We start from the raw sequence: 17,790 nt of genomic DNA on the forward strand, positions 1-17,790 counted from the left end.
CTAGATAAAATAGCAAGTTTGTTCGGACCCCAACTACTTCTGGGAGTATGGAGAATACATTATAGTAATCAATTGATCATGGCTGGGATATAACCCTAATCCAGGTCCCCATATTACCCCCTTATCCATTCCTAGATCTGCTACCCACTAATCAAAATTTCACTGCCTGAACGACTGGTACGTATTCTATGTACAGATAAGCGTTATTCGGGCTTTCTAATTATGTTGAGCATGCGAAAATAAAGTGAAAAAATCATCTCTCACAAAATATTTCGGCATAAATGCGTTAGTTGCTTCGTTCTCGCATTGTCATGGTGCCTTGAGTTTGTGCAAAGCCTAATCTAAGGGTGATTTGATCGAATATTCTGGGAAAAACTTTGAGTGAAATTCTTTGGCATTACGTAATCAACTCTCCACTTAAAAACTTTCTTTGGACAACTGCGTATATGAGATAACATTTTCTTGTTTTACTTAGAATTTATTCCTGGGGTCGGCCCCCTCTTCTTCACTGATGCAGTCACCGCCTACGTAACAAGATCTCGCAGTCGGCGCAATTTGATTTTGGGATATGACATTAGAAAGATTCTCCGATGGAAGAGACATTGAATTTTTTACTTGCCTGCGTAGTCGGCAAAGAATTCCAATTAATAACCGCGGGAAAAAGTTTCCATTTCTCCCCGTAGGTAGCGTGGTTATCAACTAGTTATTTTTCACGCATTTTGATTTTAAAAGCAAAAAGGCCATTTAGAGTGCAATTTTTAAGTTTAAATCAATTTTTCGTGGAAAATTAATTAATTAAATGAATTTCATTTATTTTCTTTCTAATTCGTCCGGTCGATGTTAATTAATTAGAATTGCTGTCCAGCCTGAGAGAGGGGATCCTTGAATCAGAAGCCATTTTTTCAGGGGTTGTATTCTATTTGTTTTTCGTTCGCTAACGAAGAAGTTGGGTCCTTCGGAGTTATTTTCGTCGTTCGCCGAAGCTCAGGGTAAATATTTGTCATTTTATGATGGAAATAGTTATTGGTTAGCATAACGTGGCCATTATTTTCTTGCGAGCTTGCGCTCGCTTGTAAACTGAACGTCTGGGGTATATTTGTTTTTATTCTTGTTAGACCTATCTGTGGATTTTGTTGTAATTTTATCGAATTTCAGATGCCGAACATAAAGCTGCAGAGCTCAGATGGGGAAGTTTTTGATGTCGATGTGGAAATAGCGAAATGCTCTGTTACCATCAAAACCATGCTCGAAGATCTCGGTATGTTGATCTTTCTAGAACGTGACATTGCGAATGTTATTGCAAATATACTTATTACATGTAGCCGTTGTACCGTTAAGTGTGCAAGTTAGTGTTCAAAATCTATGATGAGTTTAGCATTGTCCTTTTGCCTAGTATGGAAGTGCTCATTTCTTAGTGTCTGATTTGAGATTGGGAATATCAAGTTGGAGTTTTTGCGCGTTAGCGTCTGTCATAAATATCAATTTTAAATTATTTTGTGCTTATTTCAAGTTGGTGATTCCGTGGGGTGTCGTTGAAATGTTTCTTATATAAACAGTGGTGTGTTGAGGCAACATGCCCATAACATTTCGTTGCACTACAACTATGCCATACTTGTGGGTAATATTTAAGATGAAATGTTGCGATGAATGAGCATAAGTAGAATTCCTAAATTAAAAATAATGTGGTAAAGGTATAAATGATAAAGAGAGTAAATTATGAATGTTACAGTCTCAGTCTCTAACGTTGAACATGTTAAGTACTAAGAAAACATGTTAGGAAAGAGTGGAGAAATTGTCAAATTATGGCAATTTCAAGGAACCAAAAACCCTTCCTGTGATAAAGTACAATTAAATATTCCAACGTCATGAACAGTGGTCACATGCCTTGTTGCAATTTATTTGTACTCCACAATTTTGGACATGGACCGTTTGAAGACATATTCTAGCAAGTCAGGATTTTATTTCTTGAAAGTATCGAAGTTACTTAAACTCTACCGCATTAGTACTCTATCCTTGCTACTACCTAGTTTTGTGGTAGTCATAACTAACAGTGAGATTTACCTGGGTTTATGATAAGAGACTATTGGATTTACGGCGCCAAATTAATTCAGAGAGAAGTTCTTACAATTTGTCAATAAAAATTTAAATATGTGCAATTCTTATGTGGCACAGCCTAAAATTTTGAAATTGTGTATGCTCATGAATTTATGTTGCACCTCTTTTTGCTATCGTTGGTGCAGTTTGTATCTTGTCTACCATGAATAAGTTGAATGTTTTATGACAGGTTAGTACTAATGAGGGAGTTCCCTCTGGTAAAAATTTAAGGCAATAGTTTCTAATGTTTTGGGGTATTATACACCAGTGAATACAATAAAAAACTGGAGCCATTTAAACCAGTGAGGATTTTACTGGGTTTTCTATAGAGGCATCATTTGTGTATGTGTAAAGGCACTATTAATGCAAACATAGCCTGAAAATTGATAATGTGCAGTTGGATTTTAGGTGTCAGTTTATGATAGTATATGTGGTAACTTGAGGGGTAGCACATGCAATAAATTGCATCCTTGGCTAAGATGGTTCCACTGAAGCCCGTTATCTCAGGATCTTGACTTATATTTAACAAATTACTTACACATCCCAGAACAACCCTTGTACGAAAATGAAACCAACAGTACATGTCAAAATAGTAACAAACATGTAGTCGACTCTTTATGTAGAGATCTTCGGCCATCGCCTTGTGTAAGTCCAATCCACTTGAAAAAATAGACTTTTACTATTCCTCTATGATTTTATTTGCCATAAAGTATCAGAACTTAAAGCTTTTCAGGACATTCCATGTCCAGGATGTTCCTTGGATGTTAATGAAAGTTGGTATGTATAGACATTTTGGTATGAATGGAGATGAAGAGAAATTCTAGCATCCAAGTGTCAATTGTTTATAGAATGTGGGCTATTGAAATTTTAAATTACCCCAACAACACCACAACATGAAGTTCATTGATTTTTATTTTCATCCAAAACTAGATTCCCGTTCGATGAAAAGTCATAATTTTTTCTGCAGTTAAGAACTCTGAATTTATCACATGACTGTCGCAAAATGTTTCCTGTATGAAGTCATTGAGCTGCAAAAAAATGCCAAAAAAATCCCACTTGCATCATGAGGGAAGGGTATGAAAGGAAAGTTGGAGCGAAACTCAGTGTCAGAATTTGCAAGTTCTTAATGTAAGGTGCCATTTGGACCATGGCATAACATCCCATCTGATGGGCTAAGTACTGTGCTTGAAATGCTCTCCACACAGCTGGAATGGTCTCTGATAAATCCCTGCCACCACCAGGATTTGAACCCCGGTCCTCAGAGTTAGCAGTCAAGACAACAACCATCATACCAACCTGAGCCTCAAAGAACTTCTATTGGATTAGTGAAATGAAGTTAGAATGTACAATACCATGCAGTCGACAAAACATTATGTCGATTAACAAAATTCCGGCGAGGTTGATCAGAAATCTTTTTGCAGAAGCAAAGCTTTTGCAATATTTAAGGGGAGAGATATTGAGATGTATCACTTTTAAATTAATCAGATTATCAAGTAACGCCTATCTCACAATGCACCAGCCAGGAAATGATGGAGAAAAGTTCCCTCAGTAATAGAATCGGTCAGTTGTATGGGATTGATGGAAAGTAGGAAGATCGATTTATTGTAAATATACGTTCCTATTTATAAGTAAGGCATTAGCATTCTAGTTTTCTCAGACCTATAAATTAGGAATAAGAGCAAAAGAAATGATAATTAATTGATTCCAGTGAAAACTGATAAGGATTATGAGATCCCACTGCCATTGTTATCATTGATTCATAATCCTTAGGTTGGTTTGATGCAACCCTCCACTCAACTCTCCTCTTACAAGGAGACTTTGCCTAACTGATGTCAAGAAAGAAGATGAGACCCTTTTTATTTGAAAGTAGACAGTAAGGTAGGAATACTGCTGAAGGGTTTTGTCCAAATACGCCCGGGTTTGAGAGAAAAAAGCATTTAAAAATTGAAAAATACGGTCACGTCCAATTTAATTTAAAAATTTCGCCCCATTGTTTATAGGTCGATTTGGCCCAGTGGTACCGTGTCGCGCTTGCGTTTTGGAAGTCCAGGGTTCGAGACTCGGAATGAGTAATTTTTTTCCAGTCTGCCACTTTCTCCATTTTTTGTACTTTGTTCCATCTTCTTCAGATTTATTGATTTCAGACGTTACACGTTTTTTTTACTAGACTGCTTTTTTAGAATAAGCCTTAAATTGACATTCATGTCGCTAGCTTACCTTGCTTCGAATTATTCTTTCCGTTGCCGAGATTCATCCAAATAGGAGTGATATAACTCTGATGCTGGCGTCGTAGTAAAGGGAACTCGTTTCCGAAGCAAAAGATTTTAAACATACCGACTTCGAAGAGTTTCCCAGGTTCCTACTTCGAGTAGAGTTTTACCTGTCTACCTCTATGATCAATTTTGAGTACTCCAAGTGCTAAACGTTGTTCTTCTTACATTTATTGCTGTCAATTAGTCTATTTTTAACTTGGTAATTGTTAGAAATGTTTTATATGCTAAATTTTCAGAATGAAGTGAGAATCGTTACTCATTATAGCTCTCGCCGTCGAATGGACCCCGACTATTGTTTGGCGGGCGGCAGGTAGGATTTTGAAAAAACATTTTGTCCTTTACACTTGGATAGTTGAAGGGCTGAACGAATAGGACAAAGGTTTTTTTAACACTTAATAAACTAGATAGGAGGTTGTTGGGCTAATGAGCGGTGCCTTAATCGATTAAGAGATCTCTTACCCGCCGTCTCTGTTTGGACAAACTATAGGACGAATTTTATTTTAACACGTGCTAATCCAAACTGGCGGTCGAAGTTCCGTCTTAATTTTTTAATTGAATTATTCAATTTGCGTATCCTTTTTTGAAAGGATATTGATCGTATTTTCCTATCTTTGGCATTAGTTTGAGCCTAAACCTTCATCAGTTGACATCCGAAGGCAGAAGTTTGGAATAAGGGCTTCATAATTTAGGATACCGTGCGAAATAAGTATTTTAACTGTGTATACAATGGAACCAGATCCAATCCCTGGGCCTTCTAGTGGCAGTGCCGTAAACGATTGTTATTCAACGTCAAAACATGCTTTTAGCAAAGATGATTTAACGGGAGCTGTTCGTCATTTTGAAGGTAAGCATATTTTAATGATGTAAATAATGCTATTTGTAGCAAAAGATATTCGTGGTCCATTATTTTCAATAGTATTTATTATTGAATGCAAATATTTTATCACATTACAGACACTTTGCGTGGGATGCAGGCTATTAACGACCCTAAAAACGCTTCTGTCACGCGATGCTCCAAACTAATCGGAGATGAAGTTGTTGGGAGATTTTTGGATATTTTGAATGAGTTCAAGTTTGAAGAAGTAGAGGAACTGTTTAGTGCCGGTGAATCTGACAATCTCCTAGTGCCGGATGATTGTCAGATTCACCGGCACTAAACAGTTCCTCTACTTCTTCAAACTTGAACTCATTCAAAATATCCAAAAATCTCCCAACAACTTCATCTCCGATTAGTTTGGAGCATCGCGTGACAGAAGCGTTTTTAGGGTCGTTAATAGCCTGCATCCCACGCAAAGTGTCTGTAATGTGATAAAATATTTGCATTCAATAATAAATACTATTGAAAATAATGGACCACGAATATCTTTTGCTACAAATAGCATTATTTACATCATTAAAATATGCTTACCTTCAAAATGACGAACAGCTCCCGTTAAATCATCTTTGCTAAAAGCATGTTTTGACGTTGAATAACAATCGTTTACGGCACTGCCACTAGAAGGCCCAGGGATTGGATCTGGTTCCATTGTATACACAGTTAAAATACTTATTTCGCACGGTATCCTAAATTATGAAGCCCTTATTCCAAACTTCTGCCTTCGGATGTCAACTGATGAAGGTTTAGGCTCAAACTAATGCCAAAGATAGGAAAATACGATCAATATCCTTTCAAAAAAGGATACGCAAATTGAATAATTCAATTAAAAAATTAAGACGGAACTTCGACCGCCAGTTTGGATTAGCACGTGTTAAAATAAAATTCGTCCTATAGTTTGTCCAAACAGAGACGGCGGGTAAGAGATCTCTTAATCGATTAAGGCACCGCTCATTAGCCCAACAACCTCCTATCTAGTTTATTAAGTGTTAAAAAAACCTTTGTCCTATTCGTTCAGCCCTTCAACTATCCAAGTGTAAAGGACAAAATGTTTTTTCAAAATCCTACCTGCCGCCCGCCAAACAATAGTCGGGGTCCATTCGACGGCGAGAGCTATAATGAGTAACGATTCTCACTTCATTCTGAAAATTTAGCATATAAAACATTTCTAACAATTACCAAGTTAAAAATAGACTAATTGACAGCAATAAATGTAAGAAGAACAACGTTTAGCACTTGGAGTACTCAAAATTGATCATAGAGGTAGACAGGTAAAACTCTACTCGAAGTAGGAACCTGGGAAACTCTTCGAAGTCGGTATGTTTAAAATCTTTTGCTTCGGAAACGAGTTCCCTTTACTACGACGCCAGCATCAGAGTTATATCACTCCTATTTGGATGAATCTCGGCAACGGAAAGAATAATTCGAAGCAAGGTAAGCTAGCGACATGAATGTCAATTTAAGGCTTATTCTAAAAAAGCAGTCTAGTAAAAAAAACGTGTAACGTCTGAAATCAATAAATCTGAAGAAGATGGAACAAAGTACAAAAAATGGAGAAAGTGGCAGACTGGAAAAAAATTACTCATTCCGAGTCTCGAACCCTGGACTTCCAAAACGCAAGCGCGACACGGTACCACTGGGCCAAATCGACCTATAAACAATGGGGCGAAATTTTTAAATTAAATTGGACGTGACCGTATTTTTCAATTTTTAAATGCTTTTTTCTCTCAAACCCGGGCGTATTTGGACAAAACCCTTCAGCAGTATTCCTACCTTACTGTCTACTTTCAAATAAAAAGGGTCTCATCTTCTTTCTTGACATCAGTTAGGCAAAGTCTCCTTGTTAGCAGACGTTTTCATGTTTACAACTGTCTTCTCCTTTTTATATATTGTGAATTGTCAGTATAATACACTAGAGACCTTTTTTTTACCATTCTTCCCATCTACCTGTCTTAATTAGTCCATATTGCCTCCTGATATGGCAAATGAAGTTGTCCCTAAAGGTTTTCATGTAACTTAATTTTTCACCCTATCCTCTTCAGCTGCTCCCTTGGTTGATTCTTTTCTTCTTCTTTATACATTTCTATCGTCACATTTGAAATGCTTCAATTCTCTTACTTCTCTACTGCGGTCATCGTTGAAGCTTAACTGTTATGGAGAAACGTGCTCCCTTCATAAAATCTGTTGTTTGATTTCCTTATGTCAATGCTTGTATTCTTAGCTGCCAATACGGTGAGAGACCCATGAAGTGAGTATGACTTATTAAGTTGTGAGTAGGCAGTCATACAAGAGGCACTTTTTTAAGTAAGTACTGTTTTGAAATATTGAAAATATCTGTCAACTTTTTGTAGCAATTTTATTTTTACATAAAAGCTGAAATTTTAGAACACCTTTCCAGGTGATTTCCGTCTATATTAAGGAACTTATCATATCAAAAAACATATACCGTTCTTCTAGAAAATTGCTGCTAGAGTTGAAAGTCATGGCAAAACTTTTTTTTTACGCTTTTATTGTCATCATGGCATCATGAAGTTTCTTTTCATGAATGGTGATGCCATTGTTGGCCTTGTGATAGGGATGCAACATCTATAGTGCTTTAAGAAATGGAAGGGAAGTACACAGATTCCTAGGAGTATCTTGGTGAAGGCAGTGGAGTTCTTTACGTGGTTAGTACAATGGCCCAAGAGAAGGTCTAGGGCTTTGGCAAGATATTTGTCCAGGTTGGTGTGGGTTCCTCAATGAGGCTCACCATAGGTCTCATGTATACTCCTCCTTTGTGAATTTTTGAGATACATTGCAGTCAAAATGAATGTTGTGGTTGTGGCACGAACTTTCCCATGACGTCCATAGTGGCCCATGACATTTTGATTAGTGGCACTGTTTTCCTAATTATCTTATCTATTGATCTATTGTATGACTTAATAGGACCGTAGAGCAAGAGCAGCCAGCAGTCAGGAGTTATTCCGTGCGTCTCGACTATATCCAGTAAAATTTCAAGAATTCTCAAGATACACTGGATTGACACTAGCCATGTACTACTTTATAAATTTTAAATAGACTGCTTAGGATCAAAGATCCACTGGGATTTAAGACCTAAGTTTATCCAATTTGAATGTAGTGAGACATTTTGGAGAAATGGGAGGGACCATTGAGATAAGATGCGAAGAACATGAGTGCTTTGTTTGGCTCAGGCAACCTGACTAGTCAGCGGTGGCTGAGCACAGCTTTAGTTATGGCCAATAAGTCCACTAGAGAAAACTCGACTTCTTTGGAGGTGGTCTGGTAAAATTAACGATTCTTTAAACTCTTCTCTCTATGAAGGGTGCCCCCTAAGTCTTATTAAATGCATTATTTCTTTTTCCATATTTGTTGAAGCTATAGGGTAAATTGTAAACATTTCCGTATTGTTATTTAATTCTAGGAATGGATGAAGATGAAGAAGAGGTGGTTCCACTACCAAACGTCAACTCTGCGATCCTTAAGAAAGTAATCCAGTGGGCCACATACCACAAAGATGACCCTCCTCCACCAGAAGATGATGAAAACAAAGAGAAACGTACGGATGATATTAGTAGCTGGGATGCAGATTTTCTGAAAGTTGACCAAGGAAGCCTCTTCGAGCTTATCCTGGTTAGTTCTAAACTTTAAGTGGTGTATACTTCTTTGTTTTAGGTCTGGATTTCTTGTTTAAATTCTCTTTGGTTTTAAATACATTTAGCGCTTACTCTCGTTTATGAAGTTCGTGAGACTGTAATTAGGTAGTTTGTATTATTGAACTTTTTATAGGCATTTCTTTCTTGAAACATTGCATTTTCAAAAATCATTGATTGGTTATTATAAAAAAGTCAACTAATCCTTCATATTTTTACATGAGTTTTATTTTATAGAGCCATTAATGTAATTATAATTTTAGCATGATAAAAGGCTCCTCAATATGATTGGCGGTCAAATAATTGAGTATATACCTTATAATGCATTCCAATGTGCCGAGTCATCACCTTTGTTTTAATTGTCAGTATTGACTAATTTTCTTCACAAGGATATTTGCTCCATTGTGTAAACGGTAGTAATTCCCATCTTAATTAGATGGTGCACCATCGAAAATATTCTGCTGCTGAGAAGTGTACACCTTAATGAAGATGACAAGTGCAATCTGACAGATAAGCAGGAACATAGGATACTGGCACAATGATTAATTTTTTAATTTGTTTTGATGATTCGATATGGCTAACACTTAAATGTTTTGCAACTGTCATGCTATAGCTATGACTGGACCTATGATCACATTAATGCATATCACAAACTATAAGAGCAGCTTCAGCTGGCATAGAATTTATTAACAAAGTGAAGTAGGCAGGAAAAAATAGTGTTACGTGGAATAATGCGTCCCATTAGCATTTTCTTATTCTCACTCTCCTATTACATAAATATATTCTTATTCACTGTGCCATATTTTGCTTGGTCACAGGCAGTCTTAGATTCTAGTGCCGAGGCACATGATTCAGTCTGCTACTTCATTTTCATCATATGTCTCAATTTCCCTCTTACCTGTTAAATCTAGATTTTGTTTTAGAATCGATCTGAATTTCCTCAGTCAATTCAATGTGAGCAGGAATAGCTGCATTTCTCTTTCAAGCCAGTATTTGGCTGTGAATGTATGACATCTCATAATATCTTAAGGGGACAGCTATTCCTAGTGCTTTCAAAATTGGAATTCACTGAAAGGTATTCCTCTTACCTCTGTCAAAACCCCCTGACCAGATTTCCCATTGTCCACCCTGTGTAATCTACCAAAAATAATACAAATTACCTTCCTCAGAGGGAATTTTTTCTTATCTGTAGAAACAGTAAGTAATGGTTTTGCTAGTAGGGCCTGCCCGTCTCTGTGACACTGCGGTATTCCTCATCCCTTCCCTTCCACTCCTTGGAGGTGTCGTCAGGTTCCTATCGTGGCGGCACCTCCCTCCTTTCTCCTTCTATGTCCTCTCCCTTCTGTGTTGCAGAGGTGAAAAGCAAACAGCTTACAGACCCTGCCCCGGGTGTGTAATCCCGTGAGCCCACCTTGGAGTCTCGTTCCACGTGTCCACCCTGTGTATCTGTGGAAAATCGTGGGATTAATCTTCTCCATAGGAAAATCTTTCCTTTCTGTAGAAACTTTAAATTATGGTTTTGCTAGTAGTGGTCCATGCCACCCTAATAATGGCTTTGGGTTTTCCCTATTATACTCCTTCCAACTCTATGCTTTCCTTGTAGGCGTCATCGAGCTCTCTTCATGGTGATGCCTCCTATCCTTATTCCTTATCTTTTTTTCTTTTCCTTCTGCTGCCCTTCCCCTCCGGAGGTGTGCAGGTGAAAAGTCTCAGGATTGTAGACCTCCAGGAGTGTAACCCTGAAAGCTCTCCCTGGGTCCTCGTTTCCGTTTTCCAACCTGTGTTTACCCTTGGGGGGGAGTATTTAGGACATAGTTCCCTTAGAGGTGCACACACTATCCTTTCCTAGGTCAGCTTCTCTAAAGGAACCCTGAAGAGGAGATGCCTCTCCTGAGGTTTCTCTCTGTGGCATATTCTTCCTCTTTTGAATGGCATCATTTGACAAAAGTTTGTTGTGTAACTATAGCTGTTTTTGATGTAGTATACATATAACTATGTCATCTGGACTTCATAGTAGCGGATTCCCACACTCATTATTAAAAAATTATAAATGGCTAAAGACCTATCAGCCCGAAAAAAATGAGTGTGGGGGAAAAATTCTGTGATTGTAATCTGAGAGCAGTTACATAGCTATGAATTATCTTCACAATAACAAAAACTATGTAATGACATTGCTTGGATGAATGAATACATAGTACTGTATTTCGTGTCGGAAACGATATGAGTTTTGCATTTATATGAAGTAGCAAACATGCTCTGTTTAGATCAAGCTTTAAATCAAGGGTGCCTACAAAACTGATAGAATGCCTAAATACATTATAGCAACTAGAAACTGCGGGGACCACCCTTAATATACTTGTAGAACTTGAATGTTTTTCTTATACACAAAAATTAAAGATTCAAATAATGAAAGTAAAAAGCAGCTCGAGTCAAAGTACGAGATACTGTACATTTTCTTGATACAGTTTGCATTGTGCAAATTTTTGGTGTGAAATATTTTATCCTTGTATATAATATTCAGATTATCTGATTCTTTGGCAGGCAATGCAAAAAATATGATTAAATCTGTCAGCACTCTATATTCCAGTTCTTGTGATACAATTCTCACAATTTTATATGTAGTAGGGTTTTATTTATTGGGAGCAAGAAAGTAGTGTGGTGAGGAATGCATACCTACTTTCATTAGGTTAAGGAAAAGAGCTCCATTTACCAATTTCAATATCTATTTTTTTTTAATTTTCACTACATATTATGTAACTTTATCAAAATTTCTTCATTTTTAAAAGCAATTGTTTAGTGTATAATTTTATAGGTATTTTCTCTAGCATTATATCACTCTCTTGGAAATGCATGGAATACTAAAGCAGTTGACAATATGGAACTTAAGGATTCATTTAGCACTTTTGTAATAATTGCCAGCTTTTTGTGCAATGTAGTGCGGTAACTATCAAGAAGATGGGCTCATTGAGATTTAGAATATAATCAGTTATTGTAATTTAAAAAAAAATGTTTGGGACTGAGTGAACTCTTTGACTTTTCTTTGGTTATATTTTAGGCTGCGAATTACCTTGACATAAAAGGGCTGCTGGATGTCACTTGCAAGACCGTGGCCAACATGATCAAGGGGAAGACTCCAGAAGAAATAAGAAAAACTTTCAACATTAAAAATGATTTTACTGCGAGTGAAGAAGAACAGGTTCGAAAGGAAAATGAGTGGTGTGAGGAGAAGTAAATTTTTGAGTCAATGAACAGTTTTCTTCATTTGGCCAATATTGTTTCATGGCCTTTTTTCTTATAAAATTCAATCTATGGGAATTGGAATACTCTCCTTATCCCACATTGGACTGGATATGAACTGTATTATGTTGCAGTTGTTTTTCTTTGTATTTAATTCTTGTGAATATTTAAATTAAATCCTTGTATATTGCTACTGTTGTCAGATGCCATCAAGAGGACAACAGATATTGAAGAATATACTTACTCATATCAATGACTATCTTAAGTCATTAGGGGTTTACCAAATTTTTCTTTCTAGCCATGTTTTGTTATATGTTATAGAAAACTATTTAAGTAAGTATGGTCTTATTTTGTTTCTTCAATGTAAAAATTCTGTCAGAAATAGTTATTCATGAGTGAGAGTGGCTTCATTTTGGTTGTAGTGGAGACAAAGGTATGGATATTTACAATTTAAATGAAGATATCTTTTTAGAGTTGCCAATAAAAGCAAGAAATTGTAATCTTTTTTTGTAACTGGTGCTCTTCATTTCCAAATATGCACATCCATTGGCTGTTCCCCAAATACAGCACTGGTTTGAAATCAGTACTTTTCAGCATAGTTCATAGCTGAAATTTTCCATTCGGATTTTTATTTTATCTCTGATAATGATTGGATGATTGCATGTGATTAGTTAAATTATATGTATGATTGACAATAAATTGATTTTAGTCCAACTTTGTATCGGTGGATTAGATTTTTGAATTTTGCATTTTTGCTGGCGAGGGTAAACTGTATCAAAAAAAAACTTGAGGACATTGTTCTCTACATGTAGCTACATTGTATAATGTGTGATTATTTCAGGAAATATTTTCATGACAGCTTTAATTAACAGGGTAGATGGTGCAATCATTGCAGTGGAAATTGGAATTCTATTGCGATACATTATTATTTCCATGTATATTTAAGAATTGGAAGTTGTTTATGCTCTGTAACCAAAAATATCTATTTAAACAAAAGTGATGAAGTGCTTCTTAGAAGTAAACATGAAAAAGTGTGATAATTTTTGTCTGATAGAACCAAAAATACTACTGTGGCCTCTTATACATTCATTATGAATAATGACTACACGATAAGATTTCATCTGTTTCATTCTTTATGATATAAAATTGCTTTTTTTGTGAAATTTCTCCGCTCTTAAACATATGAAAGAAATATTTAATTTGTATCCAATTGAGTCTTAGCTTCTTATGAAGTTGGCTAAAAAAATTCATTGCTCGAAGTGGCATCCTACCCATTATTTTTCTGGCTTTGTTTTTTCAATCTGAAGTTCATCTTTGCATTAACTGCAGAAAAGTGCTCAGATTGATAAAACTGCACATGATCTCATCTCTGAAGATACCCCTGAGAGCTTTATTATCCCCTGGAGAAGGCAGTTACACAGCAAAGGGTTCTTGAGAGGAGCATATGATCTAGAGGGATGTTTTAGTTGATGAAGTTGTTTATGCAGAAGTAAGAAGTGGGCAGTTACTGTCAATGCACAATTTTCGTCTGCCTAAAGTGTCAGTGGATCTCCCGTGCATTAATCCATTATGTACAAAAATGTTAATCTTTTTATTCCTACGGTGCTGTTACCACAGTTTTTCCTTAGGTAACTATTATGTGATAAGGCCTTTTACTATTTTCTGCAACCCAAGAATTAAGTCATTTCATTGAGTGAGCATGGTGATGAGTTGTTCAGTTTTCTTGTCCATTCAGTCAAATTTTCCAGCTTTCAGTCTTTTCTAAGTGTACCTTACCTAATTGCTTAGTACAGTATACGTATTATACTCTGAGAAATTGGTATTATCTAGCTCCCATTTTTATAGGAAAAACAGCGATTAAGTGGCTCATAAAGAGTAGAGGTTAATCCTGCTTCTAGTAATCAGCCTGCAGTCGTGGGCAAGCTGTTCATACAATTATGTAATGTCAATTTTAGCTAATGACTACATCTCATCACTCAGCTGTTTCCAGTTATTACATGGATTCTAAAACGTGAAAGGTATGTCTATCGTGGTCAGCAACATATACTGTCACTGTGTCCACCATCTATCAATTCTTTTTCCGTAATTTTTTTTCTATTTTCTTCAAATTCGTAACGCGATTGTTTTCTTAAGCCAATCAAGTGGACGAATGACATGCTGAAGCTGTGGTTTGCAGATACTTCATTGAGTTCAGTACCTAGGCAATTATGACATCTTTCTTACAAATATTTCATTATTTCTTAGGAACATTTTCCGGCTCTCCCATCTGAAACCCTCTCTACACGGATGATGTGCTTTTTCGTCGTACAGCATGCGATCTGGTTGAACGTAATTTCGTGCCGTGCTAGTTGAATTTGGGCATGCGACGCCCATTAAACCTATAGATGATATAGTTTCTCTGCGACTAAAATGTGTACAGTAATAACGCAATGCTCGAGATCTTTTTCACACCGTGTAGCTTGTGTTGTGGATTGTGGGCGTCACTGGAGCCAGTGGTTAGGGTCGCACCGGTTTTCTTCCTCTCATAAGGATGGAGGAATGATTGATTATTATATACTATATTCCGCGTACTAAGGAAGAAAATTTACATCGAAATGAAAAAATTACATCGCAAGATACGCTTCGTTTTTATTATTGTCACGTCATCACATCACGTAGTGACGTTTTTAGGTGTCAGCAACATGAGTCATCATAAAGTCTAGGATATCTGCCTGATGAAAACTTTGAATGAAATTTTTGTCTAGTAAAACGTGGTGAACCTTTCTAGTCATGTAGCCAGGAAATTTCTTCGGGAAGGGCTTTGGTAGTAAACGGGTTCCCAGTACTAATAATAGGGTAGTTTCCTTCATCACATAAAACGAAAGGCATTGATTGCGATTCGTTACCCACCATTAGTGTATTCATAATATGCAAATTATTTGGTTTTAAAAATACCGGTTTAGACGAATGGAAAGGGTCAATTTTATCCTCATTTGAAAAAGGCCAGATTGGCGCCCATGCGATGCCACTCCACGTGACGTCACAGGGACCTAGTTTCTATACGAGTAGATAGGAGTTTTACATCGTCTGAGATTACCAATGCATGCATGAGGCACAGAGCTCAGGGAAACATGTCGTAATAATCACCTATTAAAACTATCTAAGGCCGGAAAGTTTTCCTCGTTTGATAAGGTATTAATAATCCTTATTTAAGCCAAGCGCTACCAGCTAGCATGGTACTCTGCTACCTGCTAGTATCCTGCGTCGTATCAGCGCTCAAAGCCTCGCCCAAAGGTCACCTTACTTGCGGCAGAGGCAACCAGAACGACGTCACACGGAGATTTCCCGGCATTCATACTTAGCCGTCGCGTTTTCACGAAAAATAGATATCGTCATTTAAAAAATTAAAAGCGTGAAATACGTACTCCAGGAGTAATAATCTTTCAATTTAGGCAATAAAAAATAATAGGAAACCACCCTATTGGTTATCAATTCGCACGCATGTGGTAAACCATTCATTTTATTAAAAAAGCTGTAATTTTCGTTTGCGTAACACTAAAATTTATGGCTATCTTTGTTTTTTTTTCGGCTAAGGGACAGGTCTGCACTCCATCCACCTGCCCGGAGGCACGGCAGTCAGTCCACCTGTTTCATTTCTTCGCCACTAAAAATATTCTTGATGTCACTCCGCATAATTCTCTGTTTCATGCAGTGAATGTTTCCGTGTATTTAGAGCAAAAAATTGTCTGGTTATCAGAGGAGGTGCCCATGGGCGCTACTGGTCTCTTCGGCGGATGTTTTCAATTCAGGGGATCTATGCGGGCAGTCGCCACAATTTTAGTTTTAGTTAGTGAAGTTATGAATTTCCGATGTGGAGAGCAGGCCCGTACTGGGCCACTGGGACGTATCCCGGTGCGCCCCCCAGCCTGGAAATCTTTGGCGCCCTCCTCTTCCGAAACTGACAAATTTTACTGTCAGAATACCAAAATTGAACCGTTAGATTGATTTCAATGATGTATCATTTAACACCATAATTAACTCCGTCTTGAGTAATTAAGGCAACAATTTAAATTAATATAATTCACTCTGGATCATTCCGGTAGTCATCCCTAAGGTCCGTAAAGGCCGTTTTACTCGGGGCACGGAATTGCGAAGGTTAGAGCTGCATTAATTTCTAAAATGGCGTGGAATTGCGCGAATGCATGAACGAAATTAGAACAGGGACTATTTTGCCGTCTCGCATCCACGCATTCTCGCATGTGTTCGAGCAATTCACCGCTTTACACGACGCAATTTCGATTGCGCCTTCGCACGTACGTCAGATTGCGCATTTCCGAGTACCGTGTAAAACGGCCTTTAGAAGGGGTCCAGCATGGGCCTGATGGAGAGTGTAGGTACATAGCATTGGTCCTATATCATTAGTAGTGGTATCAGTGATATGCAATTGCATTCGACAGCTCAGTTTCTTACCATTTCTGACGAGCTCCAATATTAAGCTACGAAAAATCTTGTTTTCATCTTCGATCATGTAAACAATAGATGCGTTTATCGGGTAAAATATCGGTCCAGCATCAAAAAATTTCTAATTAGATGCCACGAGGGGTTAACTGGACCTCTAGCCTCACACACCTAATGATTGAAGCAGCGCATGCGTAATTTGGAACTACATAACATGCCATGAATCGGCTCCTCAGATGAGAGTATGAACAGAGTGATTTCAGTTATTCAGACTGATTTTGAGATCAACTGCCTCATTGGTAAAGTTAATGTCTTTTATCGCTAATAAAAATATCTTTTAACCCTTGATTGCTAAGCCTGGCTCAGAGTCACGTGGTCACTAAACCTTCGTTATTTTGACGACGGTCTTTTTTTACCTTCCAATGAGATTATTCTTGTGCTTTAAACCAGTTAACTTAAAGCTTTATTATTATTAATGTATATTTCAAAGTCATATATCTTTCGATGAAAATATATTTAAGTTATTATTTTTCTGTGATACATAACAAAAATTTGTAAGTGAGGTGCTGGTGATACATAAAATATCATGAAATACGTATTTTTTTACTAAAAAATGCAACATCCAAAACTCTGTAATATTAATTTAGTCCGTCGTAAAAATTATGAAGGTTTAGTGATCCAGGGTTAACGTACGTGAATGAAGGTCTGAAGTGTCACTCTACGCCGAGGTACTCTAAACCCTTTGATTCGCGACACCATCCGTTCGCGCTCTTCATCGTGCACTTTGGCAGGCGGAGGTGGTGATCGCCCTTATCACGAGCTCCGATAAGGGTCTCCGTGAGGGAGGGAGTGTTACGCGTGCGATAGCTCCTCCGTGATGCAGGTGGCAGGAAAGAATAGGCCCTCACTCGCGCAGTAGTCATCGTTATTGCGGGTTTGTGTCTGTGGCGCGGGTGCCGAAGATAAACCAACGCCTTGGACGATGCCGAGCGAAGTGAGGGCGGACCTGGAACTCGAGGATTTCTTGAGGACTCTTCGCTTCAAGGTGAGCGATTAAATCTTTAAGGTTTGCCTTCATTGAGTGACCGAGGAGGCTCGCTTTTTGTACTTACGTCCCAGACCAAAATCGAGAGCGCACGACGCTACAGTGCCGCGGAACGAGAATAAGGGTTATAGAAACATATTCTTCTACTATAGCTGGAATTCCCGCCTTCTGTGTATGGTT

The 17,790-nt window shown here is 37.6% G+C and overlaps 2 protein-coding genes across 4 annotated transcripts in view; both read left to right on the forward strand.

Moving 5' to 3' along the window:
- The first annotated feature begins 842 nt into the window (after positions 1 to 842).
- Positions 843 to 12,842, forward strand: LOC124162102 (S-phase kinase-associated protein 1). 2 transcript variants are annotated; one of them, XM_046538499.1, is made up of 4 exons: positions 843 to 989; positions 1,156 to 1,258; positions 8,663 to 8,871; positions 11,947 to 12,842. In XM_046538499.1, the coding sequence occupies exons 2-4, from the start codon at positions 1,156 to 1,158 to the stop codon at positions 12,121 to 12,123; spliced, it is 489 nt and encodes a 162-aa protein (XP_046394455.1). In that variant the 5' UTR covers positions 843 to 989; the 3' UTR covers positions 12,124 to 12,842. The 2 variants fall into 2 exon arrangements, with proteins under 2 accessions (XP_046394455.1, XP_046394456.1); XM_046538500.1 differs by lacking the exon at positions 843 to 989 and adding an exon at positions 1,068 to 1,090.
- Positions 12,843 to 17,469: 4,627 nt separating this feature from the next.
- Positions 17,470 to 17,790, forward strand: part of LOC124162171 — a 163,266-nt gene continuing 162,945 nt past the window's right edge. The window contains exon 1 of one of the 2 annotated variants that reach the window (XM_046538596.1): positions 17,470 to 17,610. In XM_046538596.1, coding sequence (XP_046394552.1) covers positions 17,548 to 17,610 — 63 coding nt within the window. In that variant the 5' untranslated portion in view covers positions 17,470 to 17,547. The remainder of the gene's footprint in view (positions 17,611 to 17,790) is intronic. The other variant, XM_046538598.1, reaches the window with a different exon arrangement.

Source organism: Ischnura elegans, chromosome 7, assembly GCF_921293095.1.
Source record: "Ischnura elegans chromosome 7, ioIscEleg1.1, whole genome shotgun sequence".
Taxonomy (NCBI): domain Eukaryota; kingdom Metazoa; phylum Arthropoda; class Insecta; order Odonata; family Coenagrionidae; genus Ischnura; species Ischnura elegans.

Coding starts and splice junctions, on each gene's coding strand:
- LOC124162102 (XM_046538499.1), top strand. CDS start 1,156: ATGCCGAACATAAAGCTGCAGAGCTCAGATGGGGAAGTTTTTGATGTC. Junction 1,259..8,662: donor AACCATGCTCGAAGATCTCG/GTATGTTGATCT, acceptor ATTTAATTCTAG/GAATGGATGAAGATGAAGAA. Junction 8,872..11,946: donor GCCTCTTCGAGCTTATCCTG/GTTAGTTCTAAA, acceptor GTTATATTTTAG/GCTGCGAATTACCTTGACAT.